Below are 19,356 nucleotides of genomic sequence, written 5' to 3' on the forward strand. Positions count from 1 at the left end.
TGGTGACGTCGGCCAGCAGGGGAGCCCTGGGTGTGGGGCAGTGTCCATGTGGCACGGGCTGTGTGACTGTCAGGGCACCCCCATTCCCGACGAGGGTCCAGGGGCAGGGGCTCATCCCGTCCCTCCGCCGCCAGCCCCGAGGAGCTCTCTGGTCAGAGCAAACCTGACACGGAAACCAGGGGTGCCTCGCCGGACCCCGTGCCCCAGACTGCCTCCGTCATCCCGCCGTGAGGGCCCCGGCGGCCGGAAGCAGCCACTGAGGCCGCTCCCGCACCGCAGCCCAGAAGGCCCGACAGTGGCTTGCCGGAAAATTGGAAAATCGTGGTTCCCGTCTTCCCCGCCGGCTGCTCATTTCCTCGCAGGCGGGAGAGCAGGCTGCCGAACCTTGTTGAGATGGAAATTTCCCCTTCTCCCTATGCTTATTGTCATTGGTGTTTTTCTCCCCAGAATCGGGGATTTGGACGTGAAGGCGGCTTATGGCCGCCGTCGGTGTGAGTTTCTGTGCGTGTGAACGAACACGTCTGCTTCCACTTTGGATTTGGGGGTGCAGCACGGGGCAAGGGCCATCTGAGCCCGCAGATTCTGCAGGGAGGGGGAGGCAGAAGTGCGGGGACGGAAACAGCCCCTGGTGGTGGGCTGAGGCGGGCTCCTCCCACCAGCCCCCCACGGCTGTGCCAGATTCGGGGTCCCCGTGGCCTCTGCTCCTTCCGGTGACATGGAGGCCCCCGGGACCTGGCCCTCTCTCACCACGGCTGTCTCCCCGCCCCCTGCCTTTGCACCACTGCGCCCCCCTCCTCTTGCCTCCGGTCTATAGGAGCCCCCACTCATCCTTCCAAACTCAGCTCCCGAGTCACCTGTCCCTAACCAGTCCCTCCTCTGCCTCTCACCCGGGTCTCCTAGACGGACCCTGACACGTGTATTTGCAATTATGTATTTCCACCTGGTTGTGGATAAGTGATGGAGGAATCTCAGTGTTATCACAAAATTCTCACCCCAGTATGAACTAACGGGTCTGACTTGACCTCAGACACAAGTGAAGACACACATCTACTCACACACAAGAGAGGAGCCTCCACCGTCTGTCTTCTTCCTCTGTCACCTCCCCAGCGTGCACTCCCCTTCTGACCCCCAGCTGGGCAGGCAGCGTGTATGTGTGTGTGTGTGTGTGCGCGCGCGCGCCTTTGTTTTGGCACCGTGACTTGCTTTGACTCAGAGGAGGAGGCAAAAATGACGGTGTGCCTGTTCTGAGTCTTTAAAGGACTCATGTTTCTTCCTGACCTGCTGTGCCTTGGTCGCTGCCATGAGACAAGCGTGCCTTGGTTAGCCCGCAGGGTAAAGGATGAGGGATGTGTGGAGCAGAGCCACCCCAGCTGAGCCAGCCCAAACCAACCCACCTCCTGCCAACCCAAGACTGCAAGAGCAAACCCAGCTGAGATCCACAGGGCTGCCCAATGGAGCCCCGCCTAGGTCAGGCGATGCCGAGCTGACCCCCAGATGGGGAAGTTAAGTGAACTTGTACTGGTTTATGGCTCAGAGATTTGGGGTTGTCTGTTACGTGGCAGTAGCTGACCAATTCCGTCCTATTATTTTCTCCCCGGATGATCTCATCCGTGCTGTGACACCCATTACCAAATACAGATCAGGGACTCCAGAACTTCTCTCTGCCACCTAGATCTCCCCTCTGAACTCCAGCTCCCTATAAGACACTCCACTGGGGGTCCTGGAGCTCCCCCAAACTCAGCCCCAGCCCTGCTCTTCTGGGGTTCCCTCTCTTGTGACTGAACCATCCTCTCTCGCCTGCCTTTCCCACCATGACCTCGCCCTTCCAAACGGCCCCCAAATCCGTGCTCTTCCCTCCATCTCCACCACTCTGGGGTTTTCAAAGGCTGTTTCCTCTTCCAGGGATGCCCTGCTCCCCAGCCCCACCATAACTTCCTTAACTCCCACCCCCCTTCATTTTCCAGCTCAAATGCCACTTCCTCCAAGAAGCTCTCCCTGACCCCTCCTCCCCCACCTGGAAGGAGTCAACCTTGCTGTTGTTCTGCACTTGTCATCTCTAGATCTGTTTCTCAGAGTCTACCACCATGTGCCTGGGTGTCGCACGGTGTCTGCCTCTCCTGATAAGGCGTCGGTTCTGCAGGGACTGCATTTTCCCATTGTGCTCCCTGCTCTCTCCCCAGCAGCCAGCACAATGCCTGGCACATGTCAGGTGCTTAGAAATGTTTGGTCAAGAAGTGAACGGCTTCCTGAGGGAGTGTAGGATGTCAAGGACGGTGGCATAGACTCTACAGAGAAGGCACACGGCAAGGATGACACTGGACGGGCCCGTGGTCTATTTCACAGCAGATGGGGGACAGCAGCATCTTTCTGCCATGTAATCCAGAGGACACAGGCAGAAGGGGCCTGCTTGGTATCTCCCTGCCCAGTCAGCAGGCGTCCTCCTGCCCCCATTGCTCAATAATCAAAAAGGATCGCTTTTGGGCTAGAGCCATGGCCCTGGGTTCCACACCATCAATGGCCTGGGGTCACCAAACACCTCTCAACAAGCAGTTGGATGTGAAGATCTGCAATCTGGAACAATGCTCCAGGGGTCTAGGGGGACCAGAAGTCAAGCCCCAAAGGGAAGAGCAGGTGGGTGGCTCCCTCTCACGGCAGGATGGTGTGCGCACAGGAGGCTGTGGGAGAGGAAGAGGCTATGAGAGGGTTGGGGCTGCTCTAAGGGAGCCCACGTCCGCCTGTGACATGTCTGCTGGCTCCATAATTGCTGGTCTTGGGCACCGCAGAGGGCAGAGCCATGCAGCCCCTGGTCCTCCAGCCACAGCCACAGAGACCACAGACGTCTGTGCTCTGGGTGCCCCCTCTCGCTCCCTGTGCAGGGGCTGCAGGCATGATGACCCTGATGCTGGTAAAGCACCGGGAGGCAGGGACGGGGATGCACATGCGGGCATGCCTTCAGAGTTGGTTTCAGATCTTTAAAAAGGTGACACTGTCATCCTCTCGTCTCTCCTTCTCGTGTGAGTCAGCTCTACCAGGATGGGCAGGTGGGGCCAGGACACTGTTGTCCTAGACCTGGAGCCTTGCGGTCACATTTACCGTCTTTCGGGAGGACGGCCGCGCCATCTGTGAGCTCCAGCACCTCACACGTGTCTGCGAAGCCCTTCATGCTCAGGAAGCTGGACGTGTTCTGTCTGCCTGCGGCCGGGAAGCAGAGTCACATCAAAGTTTCCAGTTCTGGACACTTGGGGCTACACCCGGACCCCCCACCCTATCCCACAGCCACCGAAATGCCCCTGAGCTTGCGGGACGCAGGAGCCAGGGGTGCCGCTGAGGGAAAGCCGGTGGCTGGTGGGTGATGGGAAGCGTCCTTCTGCCCCTCTCTGCTCCAGGGCAGGGGGATGTCCCCAGGGAGGCTCGGGAGGCGGGGTCACCATTCAGGGTCACTTGGCTAGCCCTCTCTGTTCATCCAATCCCATCTGGCCAGTCTCGGCTGGTGCCCCTCCCGCTGCATTCCTGGACGTGCCCACCTCTACTGAGACTCCCCCCGGCCCCCTGGGGGTCCCACCCTCTCCAACAGGGCTGCCCATTCCCCCGTGCCCCATGCATCAGGGTGCCTGGAAGTGGGGTCAGGCCCCTTTCCCCCACCCCAGTCACCTCCACACCAGCTGCCCCATCCCCGGGCAGAGCCTCCTCCTGCCACATCCAGCCTTCTCTGTCACCACTCCCCCTCCTCCCCGAATCCTGCCATCAGCTGGTGGGGGGAGGTGGGGTGGAGTGGGAGGGTGCACAGGGGTGCTCTTGCTTTCTGACCTCCCCTACTCACCCTGCTGCGGCCGCCTCCCGGATCCACCTGTGTGGTCTCGATGTCCAGGGCCCCTGGCTCTGCCCACCCACCCCGACCATCCGCTCACTTCATCGGCCACACACACTCCCCACCAGCCCCACATCACCCCTCCCAGGAGCCTGCGCCCCCCGGGCCATGACTGACCCCTGTGGACTGCATGTCATGTCTGACCAAATTCACACATGGAGCCCCATGTGACGGTGTTAGGAGGTGGGGCCTTGGGAAGTGATTAGGGTTAGATGAGGTCACGAGTATGGGGTCCTCTTGATGGGACTGGTGCCATTATGAGAAGAGGGAGACCAGAGCTCTCTCTCCCCCCCCATGTGAGCACACAGCGAGCAGGTGGCCATCTGCAGATTAGAAAGAGGGTCCCCACCAGGACCCCGGCATGCTGGACCCTGAGCTGTGAGACCTGAGCGTCCACATGTAAGCGCGGTCTGTGGTGGTCTATGAGGGCCCCCAAGCTGCCTGAGGCAGAGGCCTCCCTCTTACCAACGTCCTCACCTCTGAGCCCCATCCCCCTCGGTCCCCCTCCCTCCCCCGCCCTGCCTCCACCCTCCACACTCACTGCCCAGGACGCCCAGGCCACCGGGAGCCTCGGGCAGCCACCGGACTCACTGAAGAGCAGCAGGGTCTTGGAGGTGCGGCCAGCCCGCCCCAGGCGCAGGTAGACCAGGCCGTGGCTGTAGTCGGTGGACAGCACGCGGAAGCCCTGCACCCCCCTCACTGCAGGCACAGAGCACAGAGCCGCCACTTGCGCCTGGACTGCCGCCCGCCCACGACGCCCGCTGCCCAGTGGGGGGTCTGGAAGGGGTCGGAGAGTCTCCCCAACCCCTCTCCCCAGGCCCGGCCCAGGCGCACACGCACCCGTGGCTCTGGGAAGGCGAGGCCCGGGGACCAAGGCTGGCCTGACCACCCTGTGCTCTGGTGACCGTCCCACCCGCCCATGGTCTCGGGGACAGAGGGGCAGCTGGGGGCAGTGCAGTCAGTGGCGTCGTATCCAGTGTCTCGGTGGCCATGAAGCCGGGAACTCTCCCACCCCAGGTCTTCCTCCCGGGCCGGGGCTGTCTCACGTACGGGGATTCCTGAACACGGCCTTCTTCCTGTCTTTCCGCAGAAGCAACGTGTGCGCCTGGCACCCCTGCGACCTGGGGGGGCAGGGCAGGGCTGCAAGCTCGGGGCCAGCGAGCCCCTTCTTGGCTCTGTTGCTCCGAAATTTTCCAATTTGGACCAGGGCAACTCCCACCGCTTATGCTGGTGTGCCCGCCGAGTGCCCCGTGGACTGCAGAGCCCTCTCCCCAAGCCAGCCTTTTGAATTTCAGGGGGCAGGAAGTGATGGGGTCGGGGCTGCAGGGACCGTCCTTGTGGGCTGTCCAGACTGACCCATGGGTCTGGCTGCCCCCTGCCTGGGGAAAGGGAGACACCCTGGGCTGTTTGCAGTCAGGGGTCCTCGAAGGGTGTGCTGGGACCTCTGCCCTCGACCACTCACTGGTTAAAAGCAAAGACCACCTTCAGCTGGCCTGTTTTGTGAACCTTCACCACGGACGCCCCCAGCTTCCTCTTGTCTCTGCTTGGCAAGAATCCTGTGGTGTTAGAGGCGACGGCAAGAATGTACCAGAACCCTGAAAACTGCAGAGAGGTGCCGGGGAGCATAGGGTATAGGTGCTGCCCCGCTCCCCTGGTGCCCAGCCAGGAGCCCAGAACCCGCAGGACAAGTGACCCTTGCCTGAGGCCCCGCCCACATCCAGCTCCCACAGGCTGGCCCACCCCAGGCCGTGGAGGGCAGCTGCCCAGCTGGTTGGGGCCGAGGCAGCACAGGGCTGGGCCATGGGCACCACACGGGGCACTTCCTTCCGTGGGCCTCCTGGGGGCCCTGTCCTTCCAGCTCGCCCCTGCACCCCATCCCACTGACTCTTCCTGCCACAAACCCACGCTTCCGGGCATTGCCACAGTCCACTCAGCCTGTGTCCACGACCAACCCCACCGGAACCTTCCACCTGGCCAGCACTCTCGTTATCCCAGAACATGCCCTGCTCGTTCCGCCTCCCCTCTGCCCACCCGGCAGCTCCTGGCGACCTCAGGCCACATCCGCCTGGGGCCCTCTGCCCTGCCCCCTCCTCAGGGCTCCCGGCCCGTGGGGTCCACGGTTGTCAGTTGAGTTTTGCAGTCCTGGTCTGTCCTCTAGAGAGGCTGTCAGCCCCTCAGGGAGAGGCTAGGTGGGCAGCCCCGCTGGGCTGGCAGAAGCCCACGCCCGAACCTCCCGCCAGCCTCGGGGCGCTGCCCGCTGTTTCGGGACGCCCTCTGAAGATTTCCAGGAAGTGATCTTCCAGCCGCTCCCCCTGCATCCCTGGCCCTCTTGGCCCCGGAGCCTGGCTCAGGGACGGCGGGCACGTGGCTTACCTTGCTCCAATTGAGGTTGTGGGCCTCCCTAGGGATCTGCTCTTGCGGCTGGGACCCCACAGCCAGCACCACTGCCAGGATCAGCGCGGGCAGCAGCCACCCCAGCCCCATCCTCGCCCTCCTCCCTCAGCCACCCGGACACTGCGTTTAAATCTCCCTGCCCACTCCGCCCAGCCGTGGGCGTCTGGCCAACCCAGAGCCTCGAGCCAGCCTGGGGTGGGCTGACTTGGAGGGAAGGGAGCTTTGGGCCCTCCCCTCCCCCAGCACAGAGGGCCAGCCCCGGCGCTCAGCTCTCGGGCCAGCACACCACCAGGGGGCACTGCCTGCCTGGGAGGCTCCTGAGGATGGAAGCCATCATGTTCCCAAGGTCGCTCTCCTGGGCTTGGGGTCACCAGTGTCCCCTGGAGCCGTCTCACCCCTGGGCCTCTCATCTTACCCCCCAAGACAGAGGCAGATGGCCTGGAGGAGTCACTGAGTCACTTCACGGGGATATTTGCAGGAAAGCATGACCACCATGAAGATGGGGCTCAGATGGTGCTAGCGCCGACAGCGGGGCTGCCTTCTCGATGCCCTGAGCCGGGACTGACAGATGGGCCCAGGCTGGACATGTATGTGTGTGTGTGTGCGTGTGCACACCCGACCCGGAGGGCAAGGCACCCCTGTGCGCACCTCACAGTGAGCCATGGGCTGCCCCCCACCCTGCGTCCATCCCAGCTTCCCCCCACGGCCCATGCTTCTGCCAGGACTTCAGAGGGCACCCCCAGAACACAGGAGGACTGAGAGGCTCAGGCCCTCTGGGGTCCTAGTCCAATGACCCTGCCCCAGAGCCCCAGGCCAGGAGCCAAAACTCTCGTGCCGTGGACACAGCACTCCCCAGCCAAGCGCCCTGGTGGGCACTGGTGCCAGCTTCCTCCAGATGCCCAAACCGCGTCTGGGCCGACCCACAGGCTCTTGCTCCAGCCCACGCAGACCAGCCTCCCACTTGCCCAGGGACCGTGGTGTCCCCTGCAAGCTGGGGCCTGAGTCCAGGTGTCCCCAACCCAAAGGGACTTTGGTGAGGGATGCAGTGCAGGTCAGGCCTCTTGTCCTGGAGCTGGCTCTATGCTCTGCGGTTCAGCCCTCGGCGAGCCTGCCCACCCTGTCCTCCTCTCCCTGCGCCGACCGGAGCCCTGAGAAGGCAGCCCCCCTGTGCAGCTCCTCTATCTACCCAGCACAGGGCCCTGCCAGCACACAAGCAAGAGGCATCGGGCAGGTTTGTGGAATCGCTTTATTGGGATCCGCAGTGAGAGCCCCCGGGAGCAGCTGGCCCAATGGCTGGAGGCCAAGTGAGGAGGGCGGCCCCTGGCCAGCCTCCACGGGGACAGGCAGGCACTGTCCCCTGTGGCCCGCAGCATTCACTGAAAACCAAGAACAGCACTGGGGGACCCCGGGCTTCCCACAAGAGGTGCCCCCCTGCCCCCGGTGCTTCACGGCAGTGGAGCCACCCGCCCCTCAGGCTGGGGCAAGGGGCCCCCTGCCCACTGGGATGTGGGAGCTCCCCGGGCCCCCTGGCTCCTCCTGCGGTGCAGGGATCCCCAGGTGACGTTCTGGGGGAAGCTTACCTGGAAGGCCTTGTGCGCACAGGTGACTGGAGAGGGAAGGGAGACGGGCTGTGAGGACCCGGGAGGTCTCGGCTGCCCAGCAGGGCTGCCCAGGACAGACTGCAGCTGCCCGAGTGCCCAGGGGCCCTGCCGGTGCCTGTCCACAGCCTTGCCTGAGATGGGGGCGTCCCCACAGGCCTGATTTTGGGCAGGGGGCAGGTCACTCCTTGAAGATCTCCCCCGGGGCCTGCCTGACTCCCTGAGGCCAGGAGGGTCCCCAAGACCAGGAGGAGTCAGCAAATGCGCCCCCCAGCCCCGGTCAGTGCTGCCCCAGCAGGCCCATGGGTATGGCCACACTCACGGTCCTTCTGCAGCTCAGCCTGCTGCTGCGACAGGAAGCCCAGGCCCTTGCTCCACTTGGTGAAGAGGCGCATGGCCTCCTGGCTGGCCAGCTGCGACCGACCTGCAGGGCAGGGCGCCCTCTGAGAGCCTGGCCTGGGGCTAGGAAGGGGGCCAGGTCTGCAGCAGGACTCCGAGGATCCAGGGACTCTGCCCTCCTCTGACCACAAGGCCCTTCACCACATGGGGCCCCTCACCTCCCCAGCCCGGGAGTCAGGGGGCCTGGTCCCTCCCTCCATGCAGGGCCGTGTCTCCTACAGGGGGCAAGTGTGCAGAGGGGGAGATGAGGAGGGAAGGCATGGGGGTCCCACTTGGCCATTTTGTGCAGGGATGGGGCCACTGGAAGTGAGGAGCAGAGCGAGGCTGCCACCTCACTGGGCCAGAGGGGTGGGGGGGCGCCGCATAGCACCCCGCCTCTCCCACCGCCAGCCGCTCTGAGGCCCAGGAGCCCCCCACCCCTGGGCCCCTCTCCCCGGGCCTCGGGGCCGGCGCGCCCAGCACAGCCGGGCGGTGGCGGGGGGCCCTGGGCCCCCACTCACTGTACAGCTCCACCGTGCTGAAGGCCTCGTCGGCGAACTCCAGCTGCGTGAAGACCACGGCGTAGTCCCTGAAGTCGGTGCTCAGCACCCGGAACTCCACCACGCCCAGCGCTGGGAGACAAGCGCCCCCGCGGGGGTAGTGAGGACCCTGCAGAGGCCCCTCCGGGCAGGCCGGGAGCCCCGCTCCGTCGCCCCCCCCCCCCCGCCCCGGCCCCGGCCCCGGCCCCGGCCCCGGCCCCGCCCAGCGCCGGCGCTCCTCAGGGGGCGGGTCCCCGCCGAGCCTGCCGCGGTGACCCTCCGTCCGCGGCGGCGCCAGGCCTCTGACCGGAGGCAGCGAGCTCGCCCGCCCCGGGGAGCCGCCCCGCCCCTTCCCCGCGGCGCCGGCCCGCAGGGGGTCTGGGCACGAGCGAGGGGGGCCAGGGCGCCCCCGTCAGGGAGAAGGAGCCGCCCCCAGACCCCTGGACGAGACCCGGCCGCGTCCTCACCGGGGTTCTCAAACACCCAGCCGGCGTCCTGCCTCAGCAGCTCCACCACGTTCAGGTCGCATCTCTCCAGCCTGGAAAGAAACTCCGTGTCGGCTCGGGGTCCAGCCGCGGGAGAGGAGCCAGAGTCCTGCGCCCAGACCCGGCCGTCGGGCCAGCGTCGCCGCGGGGGGCTTTGCCTTCCTCCTGCTGGCCTGTCACCCCGAAACCTGCTCTCGACCGCCTGGAACCGTCTGGGGAACCGGCTGGCACGGGAGCTCTGCGGAGGGTCAGTCGCTTCCTGTCACCTCCCGAGAGACCTGCGCCGCCAGATCAACGTGAAGGAAATTTTGAGGCGCTCCCGAGGGCACAAAAGGAGCCGTGGACACACGGGGTGTGGTCTGCTACTCCGGACGCAGAGATTCAACACCAAAAGGAGCCACCATTCCTCACGTCATCATCCATGAAAGGCACAAACCCACAAAAGTGCCGTCGTCGTGACGCCCACGTTCACGTGGAAAAACCAACAGGCACAACCAGGAAAATTCTAAAAGGAAGAAAACTCAGCGAGAACAAGCCAACAAATGTAAAGCATATTACACAGCTGCAGTAGTGAAACCACAGGGTCGTGGCAAATAAATAGACAATAATAAATAGACAAAATAAATAGATCAAAGGGACAGAACAGAAAGTCCGAAAATAAAGCAAAACGCACGGGAGTTTAGTGCGTGACAGAGTTAGCATCTCAGGTCAGTGGAGGGAGGATGGACAATCCCACAAAGGACGATGGGCAGTTGGGTAGAAATCTAGAAAAAACTGAAGCCATGCCTCACATTTTCCCCAGGGTAAAACCCCAAATGCGTCAAAGATGTCAGAGCCCATCAGCTGCCAGGAGTTGGGACGGGCTCCCCAACTGTGTTGCCAAACCCACACGCCCAACGAGAGAAGGCGGGTGTAAACACCACACGAAAATAAAAGAAATCCTCCCCATCAAAAGGTCCTCAGTGTTACAAGAAAAATGACAAACTGGGAAATACATTTGCAACTAATTTTTGTCACAGACAAGTGGCTGATATCTCTCATAGGTAAGGGTTCTCACCGATCAGTAAAACACACCCAAGAGAAAAATGTGCAAAATATACAGACAGTTCTCTGGAAGGAAGCACAAAAGGCTGGGTAACATAAAACAAGATGTCCCGTGCTCTGTGGTAAGAGAAGGCACATCACCACCAGTCCGGGGCCATTTGTTGCCCATTGGATGGCAAAGAACAAAGAGTCAGCAGTTGACCGGCACAGGCACCAGTTGGGGGACCAGCTGTGTGTGACATGGAGCCGTGTCGCCAGAAGCACAGACAGACCTCGGCTCCTAGGGATTTATCCTCCAGGTAAACCCCTCAGAGGCGAATTCACCAGGGTCCACTCCCCGAAGTGTGTCTCCAGTTGCAAAAGATTGGAGACCACTGTCTGTCCGTTGGCAGAGCACTGGAAGAAAGCCTGGTGGAGTATGACGCAGCTATAAAAAAGAACCGAGTTCCTCAAAAACTGTAACATAGAGTCACCATATGACCCAGCAGTCCCACTCTTGGGGATAGACCCAGAAGAGTTAAAAGCAGGTTATTGAAGAGATATTTGCACACCCGTGTTCACTGCAGCATATTTCACAGTAGCCAAAAGGTAGAAGCAACCCAAGTGTCCATCGATGGGTGAATGGATAAACAAGATGTGGTCTGTCCACACAAAGGAACATTATTCAGCCTTAGAAAGGAAGGAAATCCTGGCATGTGCTACGGCATGAATGAACCTGGAGGACATTGTTCTGAGTTAAATAAGCCAGACACAGAGGGACAGATCCTGTAGGACTCCACTCATATGAGGGCCCTGGAGGAGTCAAACCCACAGAGACAGGAAGTGGATGGTGGTGCCAGGGGCTGGGGGAGGGAATGGGGAGATAGTGTTAAAAGTGTTTAAGGGACAGAGTTTCAGTTTGGGAAGATGAGAGAATCCTGGAGATGGATAGGGATGGTGGGGATGGTTGTACAACAATGAGAATGTGCTTAACTCCACTGAACTGCACACTTAAAATGGTGAAGATGGTAAATCTTATATTATGTTTATTTTACTACAATTTTTAAAAATTTTTTAAATGAAATAAAAAATGTTTTAAAAGAGAGCAGAGCCTCGGTGGACTGGTAGGGAGTGGTTTCCAGCAGGCGTGTTAAATGACACGTGTGTCCTGTGTGCACCTGAACATCTCTGAGGAGCCGCCACGAATCAAGTACGCAGGTTAGCTGTGGGGTGGGCACTGGCTGGTGGGGCAGGTGGAGGAAGGCGAACTGTGTACCCTTGGGGACTTGGGACTTTGAACCGTGCAAATGTATTTCCTACTCAAAGGCCAACAAATGAAATAACGAAATGCAAGCAGCCCCCTTTCTCTCCTACAAGCCCTGAGGATGTCCCGCCTATGGGACCTCGGCACAGCCTGTCTCGCCACCTCAGGGTCAGGCGAGGGTCTCAGACAGATGCGCGTTGACACCAGCGTGGAGCGAGGCCGCTGACCAATTGCACTGATAAGCAGACGTCAGAAATGGTGGTGGAGACCCCTGGCAACCACTGTGTTCTCTCGTCAGCCACGGCTTTTCCAAGGGGCCGGGGCTCTCCAGATGCCAAGTTTCCATATTTGGATGTTTTATTCCACAAACCTCTCTGGGACTTGCCCGGCCGCGTGGCCTTGGGGGCTAACACCCACGGCACACGTGACCCATGTTCAACCAACACAGCAGAGCCACCATGTGACCCAGACCTCCCCTGTCCTCACTCATCCCATGGCCAGGCCTGGCCCAGGTGGACAGGGGCCCACAGTCTCCTGCAGGCAAACTCCAGGATGGGGGCCCTCAGGGAGCAGGGGGAAGGGTCTCCTCCCTGGGCCCCGTCTGCTCAGCTGTCCAGGCAGCACTGTGAAGCTGGGCTGCCTGGATGGAAACGCCCACCGCGCTGCCTACCAGCACAAGGCGGGCTGGGCCTGCTCCATGGGAAGGGTGGGGGACAAGAGTGCAACACCGCCCCCGTGTGGCACGCCCCCTGCCCCGCAGCCTGGCTCCCCCCTCTGCCCCCAGGTGGCATGGCCTCCCCACAGCACAGCCCCCTCTGGCTGCCCGTCCACCGGCTCCCCCCGGCACCCTCCCACCCGCTGTGCGCCGGGTCTGCTCCATCGGTCAAGGTCAGCTGAGGCTCGGCCTGACAATACAGGTCCAGTTTGACAAATGGCCCCAGTGACTGCATCCTCTGGGGGTTCATTTTCCAAAAGAACCAGCGGCTCTTAGGGTTTGCACAAAGAAGAGGCCTCTCCCGCTCTGACTGGAGCCTGGCCAAACTGACCAAGGGCCTGGAAGCAGCAGGCAGGGCAGTCAGAGGCTGTGCCCGGCCCTATTGGCGAAGGCATGAGTCCTACCCAGAGGCCACCAGGCCGGGAGTCTAGGGATGCAGACCCCAGAGGCCAGGCCGAGGATGGGGCTCAGAGCAGATCCAGCAGGGAGGGCAGGGAAGGGGGGCGTCGAGGCGCCCAGGAGCACATGTGCTGGGCTTACGTAGCCTCTGTGGCTGGGCCAGGTGGGCTCAGCTGGAGGAGGCTGCGACCACAGCCTGGGCTGCCATGGATACTCACCTGTGCCTGGAGGACAGCATTTTCAGGTTGTTTTCTGGAGTGAGGGTCACCACGACCCCCTCAATGTTTTTCGTGGCCTTCTCCAGCGCAAAGCCCCTTTCCCCGGAGGCCTTGGCCAGCACATACCAGGACCCCAGGAGCTGGACGGAAGAGCGGCGGGTGAGAGGGGGCCAGGCCCTCAGCCCTTGGAGGCACCCCTTTATCTGGGAGCCCAGGGGCCCCTGACGCAGGCCAGCCCGCCCCCCGAAGCCCACACCAGTCTGGCTGGCACCGGGGGGAGCCCAGGGGCTGTGTGGCCCCTTAGGAGGGGCCTGGCCATAGGACCAACGTGCCCCAAGGCAGCTAATGGCACCCCAAGGAGGACCATTACCTGCTTGGGGTCGAGCCTGCCCAGCCACACGGCCTGGGCCCTGGACACAGAGACTAGAGCCAGAAGAGCAGCCAGCAGCACACCTCCCATCCTCCCGGAGGTCCGCACACCAGCACACGCCTCGGGTCCCAGAGGTATGCGGTCCCTCCAGCCCCTGGGAACCCGTTTATATGGCTCTGAATGCTTCACTGTGGGCGGCCACTAACCGCCAGGACACCATTCTGGCTTTCCTTGCAGGGCGGCAGAATTACCCAAGGGAAGAGGGGCATTATTATTCACTGGGGGCCTCTGGGCCCCTGGGGAGTGTGTGCCGAGCCCCTTCTAAGTCAACACTGCTCTGCTAATCCCTGCTTCTCTAAGCTTCCTTTCACTTGGAAGGTTCCAGAATGAGCATCCTACTCCCTGCACACCACCCCCTCTCCTCCCCTCCCCAGGGATCCGACACTCTCCCTCACTCAGTTGAGGAAGGCCAGAGACCCTGCTCTTAAACCCAGGCCGGCAGCAGGCCAAGGTCAAGTCTGAGGAGAGATGCAAGAACAAGCAGTTCTTCCAGAAGCTGTGGTTTGGGATATCTTTTGTTTCGATCATTAAAAATACAAAAAGTCCCCAAAAATTTTAAAGAAAAGCTCCTACCCCTTCCTGGCCCACCCACCCTTCTGCTCTGCTGTCCTTGGCCTCCTGTCCCCACACACAGCCAGCACCGCAGCCCAGAATGTCCTGTTCCTTCCACCCCTCCCCTCTGCCCGTCCAGACCTGCCCACTCTCTGGACAGCCTCAGCCCTGCCACCTCCCTCCTCTGCTCTCCCTGACCCCGGCCGGGCCCCACGGGGGCTGCACGTCCCCCAGGCCCCATGAGAACTCTCTGTGGGCCTGGGCTTCCTGCCCCTGGATCATTGGAGCCCCTGCCTGGGAGCAGAGGGCAGAGGGCTCAGCACGATCTATGTGAGCCCTATATCCCAGGGGGAGGTGGCTGGAGGAGTCTTCACTGGGGGTGGGTGGAACCTGCAAACTGCATTTCTCGGACACCTTTGCTGGTTGGCTTCCAGTGGTCCTGGCAACACAAGAACAGGCAAGATTTGGAAGGTGGAGGAAAGATGAAGCCATTGGTCCTACCAGGGCTTTCCAAGGAGGGAATCTCTGCTAAGCCACCACTCCAGCCCCTGCTTGGGAGATGGACCCTACAGGTAAAGGAGCACAGACTTGCAGCTAAAGTCTCCACCACCTCAGGGGCCCAGAGAGTCCCAGGCCTTGACTTGGATTAGCGTGGTCCCTGACTGCCAGCCTCACGGATGCCTGACAGAAGAAGATGACAATAGGAAGACAAAAACATCATCCTGACCTTCAAATTCATCCTGTTCACTATTTTTTTAAGTACAGTTTCCTGACAAAACACTTGAGGAGACTAAGACAACGTGAGTGAGAAGCAGCAGAAAAAACAGACAAGAGACTCAGACTCATGAATGCTTCCTGTGTTGGAAAAGTCAGGCAGACAGTCTGAGTCCTTTTGGGCTGATATAACAAAAAGCCACAGACTAGGTGGCTTGTAAACAACAGACATTTATTTCTCTTAGTTCTGGAGGCTGGAAATGTGAGATCAAGTGCCAACATGGTTGGGTGAGGGCTTTCTTCCGGGCTGCACACTTCTAGAGTTGGTGGAATGATGGAGGGGGTGAGGGAGCTCTGTGGGGTCTGTTTTATCAGGGCACTAATCCCGTTCACAAGGGCTCCACTCTCATGACCTAATCACCTCCCAAAGTCCCCACGTCCCAATACCATCACATAGGGGGCTAGGAGGTCAACATATGAACTGGGGGAGGACACAAACATTCAGACCATAACATAAACTATAAAAACAGCTATGATTACTCGGCTTAACAAGATGAGAGCCACATTTGAAACTGTATTGTATTTTCATAATTTTCATAATGCAGCTGGCAATTATAAAAAGTGATGTAAAGGGCATCTGTGTAACCCAAGATAATGGTGGATTATTAAAACTGAATTTATGTACAATCCTCCAAAAAATATGTAGCTCTAAGAGAAGAAAAATGCAACCACACGAATCATGAAAAATATTAGAAACCTCACATTATCTGCAAGCAAAAAATAAACACAAATGTCCCCCAGAGATCTCTCTGGAGCTCCTGTCTCAAGACTTCATGGAGCATTACAGAGGCCTACAAAATCTGTAAAGAAGAGAGAAGATGGGACGAGAAGACCTAAGATGGAGCTAAAATAAGCCACGGGAGAAGAAAGTCGGCTCTGACTGCAGAACTCCTGAGAAGGAGCCCTCATAGAATGGAGCATTGCCTGCAGGACAGGACAGGGGAGAACCTAGGCTCGGGCAGGAGCTTCAGAGAGGCATCACATCTGGGTGAGAAGAGTGTCAGGAAAGGCGCCTTTCTAGACTGGGTAGTTGGAGTTAAAAATGCAGAAGGAAAGTGTAGGAGCCTTCAAGACAAAGGAGAACCAAACCACACACACACACACACACACACACACACACACACACACACACAACTACCCCAAAAATGACATCCCTTAAAGATTTACTGCACTCACATTCGTGGATGCATATGAATTAGGAATCTTGTAAGCCACCCAAACTGCCAACCCTGTCTAGGAAATGAATGCACTTAGTTAGTCTTTATACTTAACAAAATAAGAATAAAAACATTTATCTAATGGAAATCCCCCCATGAGAGGCAGGGAAAACAAGAAAACTGTAACATGACACTCCAAATTGAGTTAAATATACTAAAACAAGCAGTGAAGGATATTACAAGAACACCTTGAATGAGGAATTAAAGAAAAGCTAGGAGCAAAAGTGAATAAAAGTCAGGAAAAATGAAATAAGAGTTGATTGTGCCTAGGAAACAAAGGGACTATTGGACTTTATAGATAAAGAAAAATTCCTCAGAGTCTTCCAGGCAAAATGATCAAATGACTTTCAAGGGTGAGAGAAATAAGCTGACATCAAACTTCCTAGAGCGAAACGCAGAGCAATGCGAGCGGCTAGAAACAGACTGACAGCAGGAGACTTACTCTCAATGAAAGCAGCTCCAGTGGACCCACGTGGGTCAGGATAAAGGAGGCTAAAAATCCAAGGCAGCTCTTGAGGGTTTGTATACGGTTTTACATCTTGATAACAGAGAGTAAAACACACACAAAAATCGATCATTTATTAAGCCACCAAGAAAGTATCAGAAAATTCCATAAGGCAGAAGCATTATAAACAACCTTCTCTGACCAAAATACAATTAAACTGGGATAATTTTTAACTTTCTATTTTGAAAAATACTCTTGGATGAAAGGGAAAATACAAACTGAAATTACAGACTTTATTTAAAATAAGTAAATAGAAACACTATGTAAAATGGTAATCAGAGGAAACATCATAACCTTAGACATTGATACCATTAAAAATGAGAGAATGGGGGCCTGCCCAGTGGTGCAAGTGGTTAAGTGCATGCGCTCTGTTTTGGCAACCCGGGGTTCATAGTTTCAGATCCCAGGCACGGACCTACGCACCACTTATCAAGACATGCTGTGGTGGTGTCCCATATAAAGTAGAGGAAGACGGGCACAGATGTTAGCCCAGGGCCAATCTTCCTCACCAAAAAAAAAAAAGAATGAAAATAAATGCATTAAATTCCCAACTCAAAATGCTAGAAAAGGAACAACAAAGTAAACTAAAGAAAATAATAATGATAAAAGCAGAAAATAATAGGCAGACAGTAAAAAGTAACAGAGGTAATTAATGAATCAAAATCCTGGTCCTTTGAAAAATTAACAGAATAAGAAAACCACTAGCAACCATAAATAAGAAAAAAATAGAGAGACAATAAACACATAAAGTAAGAAGTGACAAGAGGGAGGGAAATGACATTTGAGACAGAAGGAAAAAATTTTTAATCCATAGAAAATACTTTGCTGATGTCTATGAAAACAATTTTGAAGTCCTAAATGAAATGGATAAATTTACAGGAAAATTCACTTTGCCAAAATTTACCCTATTAGACAGAGAAAGCATAAATAGACCAATTTCCATATAGAACAAATAAAGAAAGTTGTTGAGGAATTGTACTGTAAAAGGCACCAGGCCCAGATGGTTTCACTAGGGAATTCTACCAGACTTTCATAGGCTAGGGCATCTCAATGCTACAAAAATTATCAAGACCATACAAAATGAAGGAAAATGTCCAAATCTTATTCATGAAGCAAGTATAACATTGATATCTAAACCTGATACAGTCCAAAAAATAAATATCTGACCAATGTCACTTATGAATATCAAAACAAAAATAGTTCATGAAATATTAACAAACAGAACCCAACATCACATCAGGAAAATAATACATCATGGCCAAGTGGGATTTATTCCAGGAATGCAACGTTGGTTCAATATTAGGAAATCTAATAATATATTAGATGATATTTTTTAAAAGACTCTGAAGAAAAATCATGTGCTTACCTTCACAGGTGTCTCTTACAAATTTCAACGCCCATTCCTGATTTTAAAAAACACTCAAGAGGGGCCGGCCCGGTGGCGCAAGCGGTTAAGTGCGCGCGCTCCGCTGCGGCGGCCCGGGGTTCGCTGGTTCGGATCCCGGGCGCGCACCGACGCACTGCTTGGTAAGCCATGCTGTGGCGGCATCCCATATAAAGTGGAGGAAGATAGGCACCGATGTTAGCCCAGGGCCGTCTTCCTCAGCAAAAAAAGAGGAGGATTGGCGGATGTTAGCTCAGGGCTGATCTCCTCACAAAAAAAAAAAAAAAAAAAAAAACACTCAAGAAAAGAGAAATTGTATATGCTTCATTAACATGATAAAATATATATACACCTTAATCCTAAAAACATCGTCTTGTTTAATGGGGAAACACCAAAAGCATTTTTACTGAGAACAAAGCGAGGATGTCCAGCATCTCCTCTACTATTTATCATTGCACTGAAGGCAAGAGCCAATGCAATTACACAAGAAAAATAAATTAGAGGCATAAAGAAAGGAAAAGAAGAAGTACAGCAGTCGCCACATCTGATGATACAATAGTGTACGTGGGGAATCAATGGTAAAATAACTCAAATAACAGAAGAGTTTATTGAGAAGTAGTACATAAAATTAACATACAGAAACCAATAGCCTTCATACGCACAAACAATAATCAGAAAATAGAATACTAAAGAACACCTCATTTAAATATTAACCAACATTTAATATATTGAGGAATAACCATATCAGAAATGTGCAAAACCTATTTCAGGAAAACTTTTACATATTCCTGAAACACACAGACGTGGGCTTGAACGAACAGAAAGGTGTGCCATGCTCTTGGATAGGATGACTCAGCATCCTAAAGAGGTCTGTTCCCTAAGTTAATTTTATGAATTTAACACAATCCAGTGGTATTTCAAACACCAGCAGGGTCACCCACAGTGGACAGGTTTCAGTGGAGCTTCCAGACTAGACAGACTAGGAAGAAGGACCTGGCCACCCACTTCTGAAAAAACTGGCCATGAGAACCCTGTGAAAAGCAGTGGAGCATTGTCTGATACAGCGCCAGAAGGGGAGAGGATGGTGTAAAAGGACCAGGCAGGGATCCACTCTGCTGTCCACAGGGTTGCTGGGAGTCAGAATCGACTCAACGGCACTAACTACACAAAACAACCAAAATAAGAATTCCAACAAGCATTTTTCATAGGAAAAATTAAACTTGCAAAAATATCTAGAAAAAAATTAAAAACGAAAAGCCATGAGAGATAAGGGGAGGGGGTGGGTGTGAGTGTTTAATGAGGACAGAGCTTCAGTTTGGGAAGATAGAAATGTCCTGGAGACGGATGGAGGTGATGGCTGCGCAACAATGTGAAGGTACCTAACGCCACTGAGCTGGACACTTAACAATGGATAAAATGGTAAATCTTATGTCTATTTTACCACAATAAAAAAACTTTTTTAGTATAAATAAGTAAATACAAAATAAATAGAAGTCTGAGGAGGGACTAGACTTACAGGACATGAAATCATACTTTAATGCTGTAATAATTACAACAGAATGGCACTGCACATGAACAGATGGAACAGTGGGATAGAATGACGGTCCAGAACA

The 19,356-nt window shown here is 56.2% G+C and overlaps 2 protein-coding genes across 2 annotated transcripts; both read right to left on the reverse strand.

The window, feature by feature from the left end:
- Positions 1-2,646: 2,646 nt before the first annotated feature.
- On the reverse strand, positions 2,647-6,352 carry LCN10 (lipocalin 10). The gene is made up of 6 exons (XM_058524698.1): positions 6,242-6,352; positions 5,331-5,470; positions 4,919-4,989; positions 4,460-4,567; positions 3,094-3,192; positions 2,647-2,675 (listed from the first exon to the last, which is right to left on the reverse strand). The coding sequence occupies exons 1-6, from the start codon at positions 6,350-6,352 to the stop codon at positions 2,647-2,649; spliced, it is 558 nt and encodes a 185-aa protein (XP_058380681.1).
- Positions 6,353-7,707: 1,355 nt separating this feature from the next.
- On the reverse strand, positions 7,708-13,341 carry LCN6 (lipocalin 6). The gene is made up of 6 exons (XM_058524699.1): positions 13,252-13,341; positions 12,882-13,021; positions 9,245-9,315; positions 8,760-8,870; positions 8,183-8,284; positions 7,708-7,868 (listed from the first exon to the last, which is right to left on the reverse strand). Exons 1-6 carry the CDS (start codon positions 13,339-13,341, stop codon positions 7,708-7,710), a joined length of 675 nt encoding a protein of 224 aa, XP_058380682.1.
- Positions 13,342-19,356: the final 6,015 nt, after the last annotated feature.

This window comes from Diceros bicornis, chromosome 28 (assembly GCF_020826845.1).
Source record: "Diceros bicornis minor isolate mBicDic1 chromosome 28, mDicBic1.mat.cur, whole genome shotgun sequence".
Taxonomy (NCBI): Eukaryota; Metazoa; Chordata; class Mammalia; order Perissodactyla; family Rhinocerotidae; genus Diceros; species Diceros bicornis.

What these genes read in the sequence shown, in the direction of transcription:
- LCN10 (XM_058524698.1), bottom strand. Translation starts at nt 6,352, where the DNA reads ATGGGGCTGGGGTGGCTGCTGCCCGCGCTGATCCTGGCAGTGGTGCTG. An exon ending in GTGGTCTTTGCTTTTAACCA is followed by an intron (nt 4,990 to 5,330) that starts GTGAGTGGTCGA and finishes CTGCCCCCCCAG; the next exon opens with GTCGCAGGGGTGCCAGGCGC. An exon ending in GGCCGTGTTCAGGAATCCCC is followed by an intron (nt 4,568 to 4,918) that starts GTACGTGAGACA and finishes CTGTGCCTGCAG; the next exon opens with TGAGGGGGGTGCAGGGCTTC.
- LCN6 (XM_058524699.1), bottom strand. Translation starts at nt 13,341, where the DNA reads ATGGGAGGTGTGCTGCTGGCTGCTCTTCTGGCTCTAGTCTCTGTGTCC. An exon ending in GCAGGCTCGACCCCAAGCAG is followed by an intron (nt 13,022 to 13,251) that starts GTAATGGTCCTC and finishes TCTTCCGTCCAG; the next exon opens with CTCCTGGGGTCCTGGTATGT. An exon ending in ATGCTGTCCTCCAGGCACAG is followed by an intron (nt 9,316 to 12,881) that starts GTGAGTATCCAT and finishes GTTTCTTTCCAG; the next exon opens with GCTGGAGAGATGCGACCTGA.